This window comes from Sceloporus undulatus, chromosome 4, assembly GCF_019175285.1.
Source record: "Sceloporus undulatus isolate JIND9_A2432 ecotype Alabama chromosome 4, SceUnd_v1.1, whole genome shotgun sequence".
Taxonomy (NCBI): domain Eukaryota; kingdom Metazoa; phylum Chordata; class Lepidosauria; order Squamata; family Phrynosomatidae; genus Sceloporus; species Sceloporus undulatus.
Genome location: NC_056525.1, coordinates 235,193,216 through 235,211,525, shown reverse-complemented (window position 1 = coordinate 235,211,525; position 18,310 = coordinate 235,193,216). Strand labels below are relative to the sequence as shown.

General features: G+C 41.2%; 1 protein-coding gene across 11 annotated transcripts in view; it reads left to right on the top strand.

Annotated features, from left to right (window-relative positions):
- The first annotated feature begins 1,970 nt into the window (after positions 1–1,970).
- Positions 1,971–18,310, top strand: part of MTSS1 (MTSS I-BAR domain containing 1) — a 186,006-nt gene continuing 169,666 nt past the window's right edge. For 4 of the 11 annotated variants that reach the window (XM_042465787.1, XM_042465786.1, XM_042465788.1 and 1 more), the window contains exon 1: positions 1,972–3,085. In XM_042465787.1, the coding sequence (XP_042321721.1) occupies positions 3,014–3,085 (72 nt within the window). In that variant the 5' untranslated portion in view covers positions 1,972–3,013. Of the gene's footprint in view, positions 3,086–18,310 lie in introns of all 11 variants that reach the window. The other 7 variants (XM_042465784.1, XM_042465791.1, XM_042465783.1 and 4 more) reach the window with 3 other exon arrangements.

Below are 18,310 nucleotides of genomic sequence, written 5' to 3'. Positions count from 1 at the left end.
GGCCCAAGCCAAGTATAGGACAAAGGTTGGCATCTTGCATCTGAAGAAGTGGGCTGCAGTTCATGGAAGCTGATGCTCAATTGGTTGCTCTTGAGGGTGGCACAAGATTGCTTAAACTACTGCATGTATTAAAAAAGAAATCATTGGCAGTTTTAAGAAAGACTGGGAACCTTTGACTGTTTTCTTGAAAAATGAATGGGGCTCAAATGTGATTTGGAGTGAGAGAGAAAACATATAAGCATATGATATGTAAATATTGAGTGGGTTAAGACATGTTGACTTTTGAGACAAAGAGTTAAAATGAAATAAAATAAGCTCAGAGTCAACTTGCAAAGGGAAAACTGAAGTTGGATAAAAGATAGACAATGTACAGATAACCGAGAGACATTTAGGAAGGAATCAATTTGTAGTTGTGTGTATGTCTTTGAGATGTTGTAATGTGTTAGTGTCAGTAGTGAGGGGTTTTTGGCTGTTTTTGTGGTGTGCGTTTTTTTCTTTAGTATGTGATATAGGTATGTTTGGTTTGTATTATTATTATTTGTTTTTATTATTTAAAATATTTTTTAAAAAATGAAAGCTGATGCCGAAATGAATTGGTTGCTCTTTAAGGTGCCACAAGATGTTTTTTATATATAGGAATAGACACACTTTTTTCTCTCTCTCGCTAAAAAAATGTTACTGTAGTTAACAGATAGCCTTGCAGACTCTCTTCCCCAATATATATATATATATATATATATATATATATATATATCATACATATTTACATACAGACATGCATAATTAGGGTATAAAGCAGACAAGCCTAAATTATTTGTTATTACTGTCAGAAGATGTGCCTTGCCCAGCCATAAATATAATGCATGCAGCACAAATGCATGTGCATGCCACACACACACACACACACACACACACACAAAGGGGGTTGCCGTTGTTAACTTAGGGCAGCTGTGGCTTCCTTGATTGGATCTAGCCCCCTGCAATGCAATCTTCCTCTTTTCCTATTGCCTTTCATCTTACCAAGCATTATTGTCTTTTCTATGCCTTTTCTTTGGACATATCTTCCCATGATATAATTATATATAATAAATAAATAAATAAATAAATAAATAAATAAATAAATGATATAATATTATATATGTGTGTGTGTATAAGACATATCTTCTCATATAATAATTATATATAATAAATAAATAAATGATATGTTCAAAGTACGATAGTCTGCGTTCGGTCCTTTTGGCTTCCAGGGAGATTTGAGACTTGATTCTTTCTAGGGCCCTTATCACACGAGCAAAATTTGAAGTTATCCCAGGGTCAATGTGAAGGCAATGCAGGGGCAATCATGGGGTTTCAAGTTTGTTTATCACACAATGCCAAACACAATCAAGAGCCATCCTGAACGCAATCGGGGGTCATTCCAGGGTCATTCCAGGGTTGGGTAAATTTGGGGAAAAGAGGATTTACTTAACCCTGGAATGACCCCTGATTGTGTTTAAGATGGCTCCTGATTGAAACCTCATGATTGCCCCTGCATTGCCTTCACATTGACTCTGGGATAACTTCAAATTTTGCTAGCGTGATCAGGGCCTAAGCCTGTATCCACACAGCAGAAATAATCCAGTTTGACACCAATTTAACTGCTATGGAATCCTGGGAGCTATAGTTGAGCTCTCTGACAGGGGAAAGGTAAATGTCTCCAAAAACCTACAAATGCCAGAATTGCATAGTAAATGAGCCAGGGCAGCTAAAGCGGATCATTCCTGCAGTGCAGATGGAGCCACTTTCTTGCAGAATGTCTTAAAGCCTTTCCAATGGTCGGTTCTACAAGTGGCCTTTAGGGGGCGCTGAAGAGGAAGCCAGGCTCTGAACCCTCCTTTCTCTGCCCCCTCCCTGCGCAGGGTAGCGATCGACCAATCAGCGTCCAGAGCCCGGACATTCTGCGCTCGTGACTCTCTCTCTCTCTCTTTCCCGGGGAACGAACGTTCCAAAGCCCCAGCAGCTGCTTTCGCTTGCAGGCTATTATTTTTTCCTCTCTCTTTTGCATCTGTATATTTTAGGAAAGGGGCAAAACAGTGGAGGGGGGGCGTTGTGTTGGGGAAAGCTGAGGGGAGGGCTTGCAATCGGTGCAGTCAGCCCACCGGAAGGCATTTATTTATTTTTATTTTTTGAGGAGGGGGAGAAGGGGAAAAAAGAGGCAGGGGCTTTTCTTTGTGTTTCGCAATTTTCCTTTGGATTTAGCCTCCCAAAAAAGGGAGAAGAGGTGAAGCTTTCCTCCCTTATGCATCCTATGCAATCATAGGCTGTGTGTGCCTGCTTTTAACGTGGGCTTTGAAAGGGGAGGATTTTTTTTTGTATTTTTAGTGCATGAAGAATCTCTGGTGCATTTTAATTTAATTTTGGGGGGTGGGTAAAATGGGACCTGCAGCTGCTTAAAGGCACAGCTGGCAGGGGAGGTGGGAGCTGCTGCTGAGGGGCAAAAGCAGAGGACCTTCTTGGTGCATCTGATGCATTTTTAAACAGCTGGGGAGACACCACCAACAACCCCAGCCCTCCATTTGACTTGTTGTGCAGAGTGGGCATGAGCCAGCATGGCAAACCATGGGTTTTGTTGCCATCTTTGCCTCTGGGGGTTAGAAGCCTCTTGATTTCACTCTGGGACTTTGAAGCTTTCAAGCAGCCACCACATTAGAAAGAGGAAAAATAGAGAAAGGTGCAAGGGATTTATTATTACTTTATTTTTTTAGTTCTTAGCTTTTGTTACATTCTGCATCCTCATTTCCCCCAAAGAAACAGGCCTTCAGCTTTGGGCTTTGCATTTTTATTTTATTTTATCCCCCCCCCCCCACCTGGAGATAGGGATTAAACTGAAAGGTTTGGAGGCTTTCTTCCCCCTTCCTTTTAGCCTTTGGGGGAAAGAGCAAAGGCTTGGGTTGTGTCAAGCTGCAACCTCAGTCTCTTTTATTTTATTTTTATTTTTGGGGTGATTTTTGAGGAAGGCAAAAAACAAACAAACATGGAGGCTGTGATAGAGAAGGAATGTAGTGCTCTTGGAGGACTCTTCCAGACCACCATCAGTGACATGAAGGTAAGGATGGGGTAAAAAGGGATGGGGGGCACCCTATTTATTTATCCATCCATCCCTCCCTGCTACATTTAATACATCAGGGTTGCACACTATGAATTCCACCTGCATTAATATGTTTTTTTTTGGGGGGGGGTCTGCAATGCATTTTCTTTCATCCCCTTGTGATGCATGCAGATGGGAGGAAGCCTGCTTTATATTGACACCAGCTGTAAAGACTGATTTCTCTCCCTATTGGGAGGATTCCTGCTTGTTTGGATCTTCCTCTATTACTTGCCAAACCAAATAAGATCCAACCTGGTTGGCCAGGCCTTGGCTTTCCTTTCCTCTCAAGCTGCATCCACACTGCAGAAATAATCCAGCTTGACACCACTGAAACTGCCCTGGCCCAATGCTAGGGAATCCTGGGGATTGTAGTTGGTTGTGGCACCAAGGTGAAATGTCTCACAAAACTACCCTTCCCAGCAGGGCCATGGCAGTTCAAGTGGTGCCAAACTGGATTATTTCTGCTGTGTGGATGCAACCTTAGTTGTAGCTAAGCACCATCTCTCTTTTCTCTCCTTCTCCTCTTTCTTCTGCCTCTGGAGGCTCCAGATTTCCCAGGGCTGTTCCTCTTTCTTCAGGGGGTATGAAACCTTGGTGTAAAGCCATAGCTAAAATAATAATAAGAACAATAACATATAAATGGGGCAGCCACAGGGAGGCAAGGCTCGAACCTGAAACAAAAATAGACTGGCATAATGGTAAATGGTCAGCCAGCATGGTGTAGTGGTTTGAGTGTTGGATTATGACTCTGGAGAGCAGGGTTCGAATCCTGGCTCAGCCATGTGAACCCACTGAGTGGTCTTGGGCAAGTCACACTCTCTCAGCTTCAGAGGGATAGCAAGGGCAAACCCCCTCTGAAGAAAGAAAACCCCATGATAGGGTCATTATAGGTCAGAAACAACTTGAATAATGGTAAGTGGCTTATGCCCAATTTTTATGTTGTTCACTGTTTCTTCTTCTTCTTCTTCTTTATTATTATTATTATTATTATTATTATTAATTTCCAATTCCTTATTGTAATTTTCCACTTCCTTTCCCAGATTTACTAGGGCCTCCTGGCCCAAGTGTGAACCTGATATCTATCCAGAACTTTGGGAGTTTTTTTTTTGGGCTATGACAGCCTTTTTGGGGGGGGGGGGGTTCCCCAGCCAACATGGTAGTTTGGATGAGGATGGGAACTGGATTTCAAATGAAAAGAACTTTTTTAAAGGTTGTATTTGTCAGAGGCCACCTTGGTTTCATTCTTATACTTGCGTATCAGCTGCTGTTCTTGCTTTTACAAGAGTGAGTGCAACCCAGGCCAAGAAAGAATGGTGTCCCAAAGCCATCTTGGATGGATGGATAGACAGGTATTGAAATGTGTCTTGTTTCTCTAGTTGTTCAGTTGGTGCTCATAGGAACATGATATCAGAAAAATATGATTTGCCTGTCTCAGTGGAACTTCCAAATGAATGTAGTATACCTTTGAATACTGGTGGTTTGAAATGCATCTCTGTAATTGCTTAGAGATTACTTAGTTCAATATGAAGTGATGTAGAAATGTAAATGCTATTGCTGTTCTTCGTTGTACAGTTAGTCTTCTACTTGCGTGAGTACGTAATACTTAATTTGTTTTATGCTGTCTTGGTGGAACCTCTATATACAGAGATAGTATACCTTTGAATACTAGTGATTGGGGACAAACAGGGAAAAGCCACCAGCTACCTGCTTCTCATGTATGCTCCCAAGAGCGTTTAGGAAACAGAATGGTAGTCTAGGTCAGTGCTACTTGATGTGTGGGACTGGTAGGTATTGTTTTCCATCATGCCTGGGACTGGCACTAAATTTGTGCCCATAGCTGAGTTTCTTTCTTTCCTGGAAACTTGCCAGGGACTGGCAAGATACTTTGAGTAGAACAAGTCTAGATGGAACTTGGCGTGATTGATCCAAACCAGTTTCTGTGCTCATAAATCTGGTCTGGATTCAGATGATAGCTAGATGAACGTAATATCGTACAAAGAATATTTTTGTGTTTGTTGGGCCACACAGTTCAGCAGCTTTGCATGAAAAGGATCTAAGATTCAGTGCCAGGAATCTCCTGATAGAGCGGAAAAACTGCTGAGGAACCTCCGCCAGTCATTGTTGATAACTACAGTGCTAAATGGGCCAATGATCTGGCTCAGTATAAAATAGATTCCTATGTTATATATAATAGCAAGGAAAATTGTTAGGATGGATTTTTTTTAATTGGCTGCTAAGAGGCTAATAGTAGAAACAGTTTTTTGCTTCTTGGCAGGCTGGAATGCACTCCACCAAGCAGTATAGAATGGTAAAGATCTTTCCATCTTTTCTCCACCAGTTTGCAGTGTTTTCCTTCTCTCTGTATAGCAGGGGTGTGAATGGTGCAGTCTTCCAGATGTTGCTGAACTACAGCCCCCAATATTCCTCAGTATTGGCTGTGCTAGCTAGACTTTTGGGAATTGCAGTCCCAACGGTATTTGGGCCACACAGTTTCCACCTCTGCTGTAGAACGAGGATGTGCAACATGTGTCCATGTTGTCGGTATTAAAACTCCCATCACCCCTCCCATAATTGGCTAAATGCAGCTTGCAACACCATGCTGAGAGCCACATCCCTATAGAGGAAGGGTTTTGTCTTCCTCCACACCCAGTTTACTTGTTCGCCTGGATGGAATTTCTTATCTTTGGCGATGTGGTTAAATGCAAGTCTGGACAATTTGTGCTTATATTCATCTGTGTCATAATGCCAACCTTATCTGTAATTTGGACTTTCTCATCTTGCAGAATTGTGGTTTTTCTTAGAATAAAGTTTGTAGCTGATATCTGTGTATGCGTCGCACTTTTAGTTTACAGATGGGAAGGGCTGTATACTGTATAGCTCAGTCCAACCCCCTGACATGCAGGAATACACTGTCAAAGCACTTCCGACAGATGGCCATCCACCCTTTATTTAAAAACGTTCATCTGGGAGAGCTACTGCCATTCAGAATAGATAATACTGGATGAGATTGATGAATCAGGCATAATGGAGTTTCGCATGTCATCATATATGTCTCTTTGTGTGTATGAATGTGTATCAGCAGGACTGTAGCTGTTTCATAAGAAGAAACTAGCAATAGCAAGTACATTTCTATACCACTTACCAATGTACTAAAGCGGTTTACAAAGTGTAAGCCAATTACAGTACTAATTAAACTACTGTAAGGTGTGAGCACCATCAGTTAGTGTTTTGGTACCATATGGTCTTTTGCTTACTGTTGTCTGCAGAAAGGCATTAAATGCATATTTGGAGGAGCCTTTGTGATAATGCCTGTTCGTGTATTTAGAGTTGTGTTTTTAGGTTTGTGTTTGCATATGTGATCTCCAACCGTTTCAGCATAGCTGTGAGACCACAGAGGGCTGAAGTACCTGTCAGAGAACATTGTGGCATTCTTTTTCTACAAGGGCAAGGTGCCTTTCCCCCTGCTGATGGAAGAAGAAGTATAGTGTATAACAGCTGCTTAGCTAGAAAGGGCCATATGAACTATTGTGGTTGTGTTCAAAATCCAGTGGCATTCTGTGGACTCCCAAATAACATACTCAGAATGTCGCTGATGTATTTTTTTAATAGTGTGGAAGATATGTCATCTCTTGTTTTCTGCAGTGGGAAAAAAGAGACATTGATACTTGAAGGTGAATGAATTAATGGCTTGCAGGGAGTGATATTTGGGCACTGGGTATTTATCCAGCTCACAAATCATAAAGAAACTTAAATGAGTAGATAAATTGGGGCTTCAGCTCTTATGGGTGCTGGGAAGGGGCTGGGTTTGTCCTTCTGTTTCTTTTCGGAAAATCAGATCCTTTTGTATTTTCATCTGAAAAGACCTCTGGAGTTAGGAAAGGTGCAGCTTGTTTAGCTGTGGGTGTGAAGAGCATTGTGCATTAGGAATTTTGTCATAATGAACTCTTTTGTACTGTGATTGGGTTTGAGATCTTCCTTTGTCAAGCAGAATGTACATCTCTTGGGAGGTTGGGTGGCTGGGGATCTGAAACAAAACCTGCAATCATTTTCATTAAGTCCACTTCAACAGTGTTGGAACATTTTAGCAGATGCTGTCTTCCGTCAGATGGAATTGTTAAAGCAGGAGTAGAAGGGGGAGGATTTTATCTGTCCATTCTCTCCAACAGGAAGCTCATACATCTTGAAAACAGTACTAAGCTGCAACTTCTAAAGGAAAGAATATTCACCTGAAGCTTTTCCTCCTTCCCCTTTAAAGCCACACAACAATGTTGTGGGTCAGGACAAGGCTGCGGATGTGTTTTTAAAGAAAGCAGACCCTCAGATGTAGCAGAGGAAACTTGAGCACTACAGACCATCTCTGGGAATAAGAGGAAGAAACAGACCCTTAATATTTAATCTTGCAGTGTTCTTAGTCAGCCAAGACATTGGTGACAGTTCCAAGTTGCAGCTGTGTTAGGGTGTTAAACATTAGCTTTTGAAAGGAAGCTTCTTGTGGCATACAAGACGTGTCATGGCTTAAGCTTTTGTGATCTAGAGTCCATTTTATTGCATGCAGGAAATGTTTCCTAAAACTTCCTATTTCCAAAGTCCAAATCTTGTCCTTAAAATAAAGCAGATTCTTAGAATCTGTTTCTGTTTATAATTTGCATTGTAATTGGGTGCAGAAGGCAATAATTCTATGGGTAGAATTTCTTTATTTACTTAATTTATGTCTCGCCTTCTTGCCAATATTGGGACTCAGAGTGGCTTACAGAATAAAGCTAGGACAGATTAAAAGCATCCAAAACATTAGTGTATGTGTATCTACACACACACACACACACACACACACACACACACACACACACACAGGACCCCTCCAATTTCCCTGGGGTTAGGGGCTAAAGTGGGAAAACTGCAAATAAAAAGCACTATTTGTTTTACCTAAGAGAGTACCTCTCTAGGAATCTCTAGGTCCTCCTGCACAGCTCTGTGGTCAATATCTGCTGGATGTTGACCATAGAAGACCATAGACCATGCAGCAGCAACAAGAAGATGCCCTATACTTCTGTCTTGGGGAAAATATGGGATATGAATAAAGTTAACAACAACAACAACAACAACAACAACAATAAAACAAAAATATAAAATTTAGTAATGCTGGTATTCTGCCAACATGGACTATATGTCCTTTGCATATGCATCTGAGAAAGTAGACTGAAGTCTACAAAATCTCATGCTGCCAACTTCTTTCTTTCAGTTAGTCTCAAAGGTGCTACAAGATCTCTTTACGTATATGTCCTTTGTTTGGCCTAACTAGGTTGTGTCTCCTGAAGTGGGACGGCACGAAGCCTTTTTTGGCTGATGCTTGAAATAGTTTTTTGTGAGTTTTTCGGGCTACGTGGCCACAGCCCGAAAAACTTGCAAAAAACTATGGATGCCGGCCGTGAAAGCCTTCAACTTTACATGTTGCTTGAAATGTTTCAGATTTCGGTTTTGCAGGGAGATTTTCCAGTTGATGGGTTAAAAACGAAAGATCTCCTAGGATTACCCGTCCTGGGTGTAGTTTTGAGGGCTGGTTCAGCTGCAAGCCGAGACAAGGACAAATGCTATTGAACAATTTGTCCTTGTCCACGCTTGTTGGACATGGTTTTAAGTGCGCCGGTTCTGCTGCCACCTGTTTGCTTGTTGTGAAAGAATGGGTAAATTTCCTTTGTGTCCACAGAGCTTCCAGGACTGAGGCAGCCCCATGTGTCAGAGATTTGGAACAGCTTGGGATACCCATTTGTCACAGTTGAATGTTAACGTGGGGCAGGAAAGATCTTGAGATACCCCTCAAAGGTTGACGTTGTTAACCTGTCACTCTGCATTGAAGCATTGATCCCCTTGCACCAAAGACCCTGCTTGTGTTTTCCCAGATGTCCAACCCGTGCCAGCTGTCTAAATTCTTGGCCTTTTCCAGCCACTTTTTTGACAGTTAATCTTAAAAGTCATCCTATCACAATGTGAAACAGAAGGGGAAGTATTCTGAAGACTTTCAGCTCCCTCCATAGGAACATTTGTTACATGTGCAGCTGTAATGTCCAAAAACAGAAGGAACACCCCCAGAAAGTAAGACAAATTCAGTTGCTCTGTCATTGAGCATTATGTGTTTGTGTCCCTTCAGGTTGCTTGTGCATTACAGACGTTTTTTGCATTTTTGGGAAAATCATTCTCTGTGATTTTAATTTTGCATCTGATTTAATAATGAAGTCCTAAATCCAATGGCTAGTCCCAGTTAGAGTAGAAGAGACCCATTGAATCAGTGGGATTTACACAGGGTGACCAGACGTCCTCCTTTTCCAGGACATGACCTGCATTTCAGCCTGAAGGAATTTCAAAATGTCCTCTATTTTGAGCATGTCTAAGAAGCACAAATTTGCATTTGAGTGTTTTTAGCTTTTCTTTTGTAATGTTCTACATTTTTCTCCAATGTCCAATGTTTTGCGATGCCTTGTCCTCCTTTGCAGTTGTGACATTGGATTTACAACTTCAGCATTTCTCAACCCAAATCCAGTTGCTCCTCTGAACTAGAGTAGAGAGAGCTGTGCTCTGCTGTCACAACAAACTGAAGTTCCCAGAATTCCATAGCATTGAGCCATGGCAGTTCAAGTGGTGTCAAACTGGATTATTTCCACAGTGTGGATGCAGCCTATGTCTTCTCAAGTATTAAAGGTGGGAATCCTTGAGAGCCAAGTAACAGTGGGAAGGGATTATTCTCATGTCCTGTTGTTGTTTTCCTGGAGGCATTTTCTTGTCCATTGTGGGAAACAGGATGCGGGATGAGATAGGCCTTTGGTTCAATTCAGCAGGGCTCTTACTTTCTTCTCCTTGTTTCTTTCTTTAAAACAAAATGGCTGGAAAAGTTCCAGTAAACTGTACGATAGATGCTTGAAAATTTCCAGTCTCTGTGCTGTGAAGTTTGCATGGAATTCGTCAATAGCTTGCGTAGGCTTTTGACTAGGACAGACTGGTGTCTGTGGTCCTCACAGTTGGGTTGTTATCCATTTCTTTGTCTGCGTCCATGTTTCTTTGTTGCGATCGAATTATTATTTTTCCAAAGTTGATATTGGAGCACTATCAAAATAACTGCTTGGAGTAGCATTAAAAGACTCCCAGCAATTGCCAGATCACAAAATAAGGGAAATTATAGCTTAATGCGTTTTGGCCATCCTCTGGTTTAGTGGGCATTTTCTTTTGTTCCAAAAGATGTTTTAGAGGGTGGAGAGAGGATTTTGGTTTGAGACAGTGATGGAAATTATTCCAGGATAAGACCATGGCTGCTTCTGCACTGTTGAAATAATCCAGTTTGATACCACTTTAACTACCATGGCTCAATGCTGTAAAATTCTGGGAATTGTAGTTTTGTGAGACATTTAGCCTTCTCTGTCAGAGTGCTTTGGTGCCTTAACAAATTACAGTTCCCACAGTTCCACAGCATTGAGTCATGGCAGTTAAAGTGGTGTCAAACTGGATTATTTCTGCAGTGCAGATGGACCCAATGATAAACACAGGATTTTGGGTGGGTTTGGGGGAATGTATCGAACAAATGAGCGGTTTGTGTCATGTGTGTTGGAAATTAACAGAGTGCACTCCAAAATTGTGGAATAGTATTTCTTGTGATAATGATTTATCATCTTTTTGCATACTCCATCTTTTTCAAGGATTGAGACTCAAGTCAGTTTACAAATTAAAATGATTACAATACTGTATGGTTAAAAGCAGAGAAAAGCAACAATGGAATAGAATTACATTATTAACAAAATTAAAACAATTTAAAACATATACTTAAACATGATAAAAAGCAGTTTTAAAAAGTACAATTTAGAACAAATGCATCACTCTCCTAAAGCCTTAAAAATCTTCCATTCAGAAAGTGTGTCAGAATAAAAAAATAAATAAATCATTGGGATTATACTTGTTCTGTACTAGTTCCCATTATTAAAGTTGGCATTTGAGCAGTCTAGATAAGATGGGCATGGGAACTGCCAATTGACTCCCTAATATTAATTAGTCTAGTCAGATAACATTCAAGTTTGCATTTAATGTTAAAATACTGTACAGACATATCTAGGAATAAATTCCATCTACCAGTAATTTAATAAATGTGCAGGGGTGCATTGCACAGTTATATCCAAATGATCCTAACTGTCATGTTAAGTTATGGAATCCAAGGATCTGTTTGGTGAAGTATGTATGTAACATTCAGTCTTAGAGAGCTGTAGTGCTGTAGCACATAGGAGTTAGCTAAAACTCTCTGATGGAGAATTCCTAGTACCTACCTAAACTGCGCGTCCCAGGATTCTATGGGAAGGAGCTATCGCAATTGAAGTGGTGTCAACCTATCATAATTATGCAGTACTCTGCATCTATCTTTGTCCTCTCTATAGTTCTTTCCTTTCTCTCTCTCTTTTTTAAAAAAAGCGGAAGATATTTTTTGCTGGCCCATTGTGTTGGGTCCAAATACAGCTGATTGTTCCCTTGTTTGTTTGCAATTAAGTGAAACCAACTGGTCCTCCTTGCTCTGCAGTTCTTTGCCATTGCAAACAGCTGCAGTATGTTTCTTTTTGGACTTGGGAAGGAGAGAGGGAGGGGAGAGAAAGAACCCTTCTGATTTTTAATCCTCTGATCTTGAGTGTTGATCTTGGAAACAATCAACCCAGCAGCTGTCAGCACATTGGGGGTTTCTTTAAACTTATGGCATATCAGTGTAAATGGGTTGCTATTTTTAGCTTTTAAAGCAGTTGCTCTGAATGTGCCCCCTAAGGAAAGGCAGACAGCATCCAGGGGACACAGCCTCTCCTCCTAGGACCCCTTGTCATCCTTTTGGTTCATCTAAGGGTGTTAACCTGCATTGATCACGCATGGTACAGATCAATGGCATAGCTGTTGGGGACATTTTTTCCTTGAAGCTTTTCTTCAGACACCTCTAAAGCTAAGACTTGAAAGGCTGTTGTGATGTCAGCCTTTTAAATACGTTCAAAAAAATCATTGCAATTTTAACTCGGCACATAAGTATGCTTTTTAGTTATGAGGGGTCTGCAATACCTAACCATTCACCCTTTAAACCCACCGTCACAGTCACATTTTGCGCAGACATGTAACATGGCCTTCTTGGTGGCTGCTCTCCAGTCTGTGGAATTTGCTCCCAAAAGGGACTCTGTTTTTCTTCTGACTTTTTATTGATTTTAAGCTGTTAGTGGGTTGCTGCAGAAAGTTCTTTTAGTAGGGAGATTGCTATTACATATCGTGGTTACCTTGTATGTGGTTTACAACTGTTTTGAATTAGTGCTGTTTTAATAGCATTGTTTATTTAATTATTTTAGACTGTTTTTATTACTATGATTAGTTTTTACCTGCATTCTGTTTTAATCTATGTTGTGGGGCTTGGGTCCACTTTGGGGAGAAAGATAAATTAAATTTTAAAAAAACCTTTCCCTTTTTGCAGTTTTCAAAGTAGAAGTTGTGTTTGTTTATCTCCTGCAGCATAAAAAGGAGGGAGGGTGAAAAGAAATGTGGCATCAACTTTAAGACTAACTGGTTTTTATTTTAGCATGAGCTTTCATAGATATAAACCCATTTCTTCACATGCAGTACAAAATGATATTAAGGCCTCAGGAATGAAGCATAGTTCTGGGAGCGGGATAGAATTCTGAAAAAGGTCCAGAATTCTGAAAAAGTGGGTTTATATTCACAAAAGCTCATGCTGAAATAAAAACCAGTTAGTCTTGAAGCAGCCACCATTTTTTCCCTCCCCTCCCCTTCCTCTTTTTTATCCTTCCCCTTTTTGGTTATTTGTATTTGGCTCCAAGTCTCCATAGGTAACCGGACATGTAGCTGATCTCAAATGGCTTTTGTTATCTTACAGCAAGGATGCTTCCAAGCTTCAGTTCCTCATTTTGTGTTTCATCCACTAAATCTCTGGCTTTTACTTTCACCTTGCCAGCATGTCATTGTTGATTGCTGAGCTTTCTCTACAACTGATTGTTCCTCCTGGCACCCTGTTTCCAGCCTATCCTGCATTCAAATGATGAAGCACCTTTCTGGACTAGCCCTTGTATGGTTGCTTATAGTAATAAGAAACTCTTCTGGAGAAGCAGGTGCTCCACGACTTGGAGAGAGCTGTGCATACATAATGGTGCTTTGTGGGTTTTTTATAATGTCATTTGTGGCACATTTCTTCCCCCCACCCTTCTCTCGTTCTCTTTTCAAACCTCAATGAGCTGTTGGCTGAGGAAAGAAGGCTCCAGACATTGCCAGTACACAAGGCTATATTGCAAGGGCTCTTGCTGTATCTCTCTTCTGGCATCCTTACACTGTTGTTGTTATGTGCCTTCACATTCACTCCAACTTATGGTGATGCTCTGATAGGATTTTTGCAGCAAGACTGAGCCAGAAGAAATTTGCTGTTTCCTTCTTCACAGGCAGAGAGTGTGACTGTCCATGGTTGCCCAGAGGATTTCCATACTTGAGCAAAAATTCAAACCCTGGTCTCCCAGAGTGCTGCTCCAATATGCAAAAGACTGTGCTGGTACTATGTATGTTTATATTGGGGCAGAAGGGGTAAGGGTGCACTTAATGCAACAACCACAACACAAAAATGGCAGGTGTGGCTATCTTTGTCTCCTTTGTAGCTTTGAGAGAAAATGCTCCAAAGCTGGAAGGGAGATTATGCCCAACTGTAGATGCAGTACAGGTTGAGCCACTCTTATCCGAAATGCTTGGGACAAGAAATGTTTTGGATTTTGAATATTTTCAGCCCCCGGTATCCACAGATTTGTTTATCCAAGTATTCAAGCATCCATGGTATGAAAATATTTTTAAAATAAATAAATTCAAAAAAGCAAACCTTGATTTTACCATTTTTATAAGGAACACCATCATACTATGCCATTGTATATAATGGGACTGGCACATCCATGGATTTTGGTATCCGCAGGGTGTTCTGGAACCAAACCCCAGCGAATACCAAAGGCCCACTGTATTTACATGTACGTAATGAGATTCCTTGGAGATTAAACCCAAGTCTAAACGTGAAATTCATTTATGTTTTGTATACACCTTATACACATAGCGTGAAGGTAATTTTATACATAGTATGTTAAATTTTGTGCATGAAATAAAGTTTGTTTACACAGAACCATCAGAAAGCAAAGGTGTCATTATCTCAGCCACCCATGTGGACAGTTTTGGATTTTGGAGTATTTTGGAATTCTGGATAAGGGAAACTCAACATGTATTATCCAGTTCTATGTTATTGTGTCCTCCTCTGGTCCTAGATCCAAACCAGCACTTGGGATGGATGCATGGCAGCTGAAGAGGGAAGTGCAGTAGATGGGGTGGAAACAAGGAGCAGTGGTGCAGGCATCCAGTTGCTGATGGGCTGTGTACAAACCTCTGACGATGAACATATAAAGCTGAATCAAGCTGTTGGTCCTTTTAGCCCTGTGCTTTGTTGGGCAGACAGTGGTGTAACATGTCAAGTGGTGCTTTTCCCCAGTCTTGTTATGTGATATCCTTTTAATTTGAGATGTTGAGAGCTGATCTTGCAGCAGTGTTAGAAGAGGTCCTGCTGATAGAGAGCCAGCAGGAGATCGGTCAAGCGGTTGCTCCAGGAAGATCTCTTGCACTGGTTGCCCTCCTGCTCCAGAATGTGCCTCAACAATAGGGCAAAGGTGATGGCACGCTCCCAGGCAACCACCAGTCTTGTGTGGGCAGTGACAGTGAGGGGAGGCAGCTTCCCAGAAGTGGTGTGTGTGTGTGCGTGTGCGCGCAAGACCAGGCCCTGGGAACCCTGCATGGTGGTGGGGTTAGACTGGATGACCCTTGTGGTGTCTTGCAACAGTTCAATGATTCTATATTGCTTCCTGAGATAAGGACTTCCCCTTAACCCAGGGAAGGTATGGCCCCAATACAAAGGACCTTCTGCATGCCAAACTATGTGTTCTGATACTGAACTGTGAGTCTTCCCTGGTGCAAAGGTGTCTACAAATGCTGATGTTCATTGTGAACATGAGGTTCAGAATTAGGGGTGCAGTATGAACTATGATGAGTGGCAGTCGCTGGCAGAAGAGAGTTCCTTGGTCAATTCTGCTCTCAGCAGAGGTCAAAAGTAGGATTCTTCAGCCATTATGACCCTTAGCTAGGGAATTCTGGGAATTAAGTCCAAAGCCCAGTTTCCCCAAGCTTTCATGTCAAGCATTGTATTTAGTAGATTTGGGAGTTGTCACTTTATTATCCCTCCTCCCAGGTCTTGTCAAGAACTTACTGGTTTTGCAGTGTTGTAACATACCATGGAGTTTGCACAGCAAGGAGCTTGTTCATTGCTGCGTAAAGATATTACTGGTTTAACCAGTGTTTGAGAATGGAACATCTGTAATTGTGTACAGAATGATAGTTAATGCATAACATATGATGGTGTTCTTCAGTTCACTCGTTTCTCAACTCAGTGCTGGGGATAGTGGGGAAGAGGGAATAATAAAAACCAGCCATGTGAAATAGGCCTGTCTATCATAGAATTTCTTATCTGTTCTTCACAACTTGGCTGCAGTGGGAGACTTAATATATAAAGTTGGGTTGCTCTGTCATCATTGTTATCAATATCATCGATCTAGCTTTCATCTCAAAATTAGGCTGCAACGTGGCTTAATTTCAGTAGTCAGGAAAGATTTGGTCAAATAATAATCAAGTAGTTTTAAAGTGATAACCTGATCAGAATTCTCCTCCAAAATCCAGGTGTGGTGAGGGAATGGGGGGAGGATCGATGGTTTTCTTGGTCCATTCACACTACACAATTACAGTGCTATATAGCTATATAAATTCAACCTAAACAATGAGGAAATTGAAATACTTAAAGATTAAATTGAGGCTGTCATACTTTGGCCATATCATGCGGAGGCTTGACTCATTAGAAAAGACAATGATGCTAGGAAAGGTAGAAGGTGGCAGAAAGAGAGGAAGACCACATGCCAGATGGACAGATTCAATCAAGGACGTCATCATGGGCCTGAATCTACAGGACCTAAGTAGTCCAGAGGAGGATAGGGGGTCTTGGAGATGTCTCATCCACAGGGTCACCATGAGTCGAGGTCAACTCAAGGGCAGCTAACAACGAACAGTTCCATTGCAACTATCATGATGACATCCCATAGAATCCTGGGATATGCAGTTTTCCAAGGGATGTTTAGGATTCTCATCCAGAAAACTTTAATGTCTCACCAGATGACAGACCCCAGGATTCCATAGGATATTATCATGCAAGTTGAAGTACAATAGAGTGCTATAATTGTGTGGTTTGAGTGGGTCCCTGGGTGCTGTCATAAGACATCCCCAAGACAACGAGTAGTTCCAGGCCAGCTGTATATAAATAGAATAATTTACTGTAACAAAATCATCCCTGGAAGTTCCAGATTGTAAAAAAAAGCGGTGTGAGCGACTGTGGTAAGTCCGGCAGCCAACGTTCTGCCTCTGGGACTCTCCAGCGGCTGCATGAACTGCCAAAAGATGTTAAAAAAGCAAGTACCTGGAACAGAGCTCCATGTCTGGTTTTTAAAAATGAATAGTATTTGATGCTTAAACAGTACTTAGGGGCCCTGCGACCTGTTTAAAAGGTCAACACCTCTACTGGGGATTCCAGTAGAGGTTGCAGTCAGTCTTCCGCATTCACAGATTCTTTATCCACGAATGTAACCACCTATGGCTTGAAAATATTCTAAAGATATACTTTATATACTCATGTGTAAGTCTAGAAATTTTAGTTAAAAAACTGCCCCCAAAAACTGAGTCAACATATTTACTGCTCAGTGTAAGTACTGTACTTTAACGCTTATGTTTTAATGCTATTGTATTGTTGTATTTAATTTTAATTGTATATGTATGTTATTTGTATTAATGTTTTATAATGTTGTACACCGCACTGATTATATAGAAGGGCGGTATAGAAATAATTTTTTATTTATTTATTTATTTATTTATTTATTATATTTTTTAAAAAGGAACTATCCTGGTGAAAGTCAAGGGTGTAATTTGTCCTAGAAACACTGAGCCCCTCTACTGTTTCATCCATAGAGCCTTTAGTGTGAGCACAACTAGTTATGCCTGCTGGAATTTTGTAAGTTCTTTGACATTGGCGCGGTACAGAGTGCCAGGAAGAGGTGGCCAAGAGCTGCCTCTCTTTGCTGCGTAGCCGTGCTGCAGCAACCAAATTGTGTGGTGCGGCTCCACACACAAAAAAAGAATGCTAAGAAGCGGCTCCTTTTTGTGCCACCACAAACAGCTGGTGGCGGACTCGTCATGTGCGAGGGACGTGTGGCCCCTCACACGTGATGAGGGCATCCTTCGGGGCCCATCTGTACCAGGCCATTGTTTTCCTTTGCAGATCCTTTGTTACATGCCACTAAGTACAGTTGGCCCTCTTTATCCACAGATTTGTTATCCACAGATTCAAGCATCCATGGCTTGAAAATATCCGCCAAAATATAAATTCCAAATAGCAACCCTTAATTTTCCATTTTATATAAGGGACACCATTTTGCTCTGCTACTATATGAGCATCCACGGATTTTGTTATACATGGGGGATCCTGGAACTAAACCCTAGCTGATAACAAGGTCCCACTGTATTACCCTCAACTTACCCATGGGTCACATGAAAATTCAAAATTTTCTCCCCCCAAACTTGACTTCTACTTATACATGAAGTTGACCTATAGGAGATTATCACACCAGTTTCAATGCAGCAATAATCGCAGCAGTGAAAAGAGAAAGGAATGATGGGGCTATAGCCCTCAATATTTTCACACAGTCCTGCTCTTGTGCAGAAATTGTAGCCAAAACCCATAGAATTGTGCTATTGCTTTCCGCGCATATTAGATAATGATTTGATATTACACTGGAATTGATTGCTGTGCTCATGCATGGTTTAAATTTTAAATTTCCTGGGCTGCTTCCTGCAGCGCTTTATATTTTAAATACCCCTGGATGCTGCCCGCAGCCGTTTTAAAATGAATGATCCACCAGCCAGTTCCTTTTAAAATGTAAAGATGCCTGGCTGGTGCTGCCCTTTTAAAATGCCGGGATTGCTTCCCCAATGCTTTCTTGCTTCAATCACGGTATTGGGAAGCGTATTCACAGGATGTCTGCAAATAGTTTGTTCCCATTTAATTGC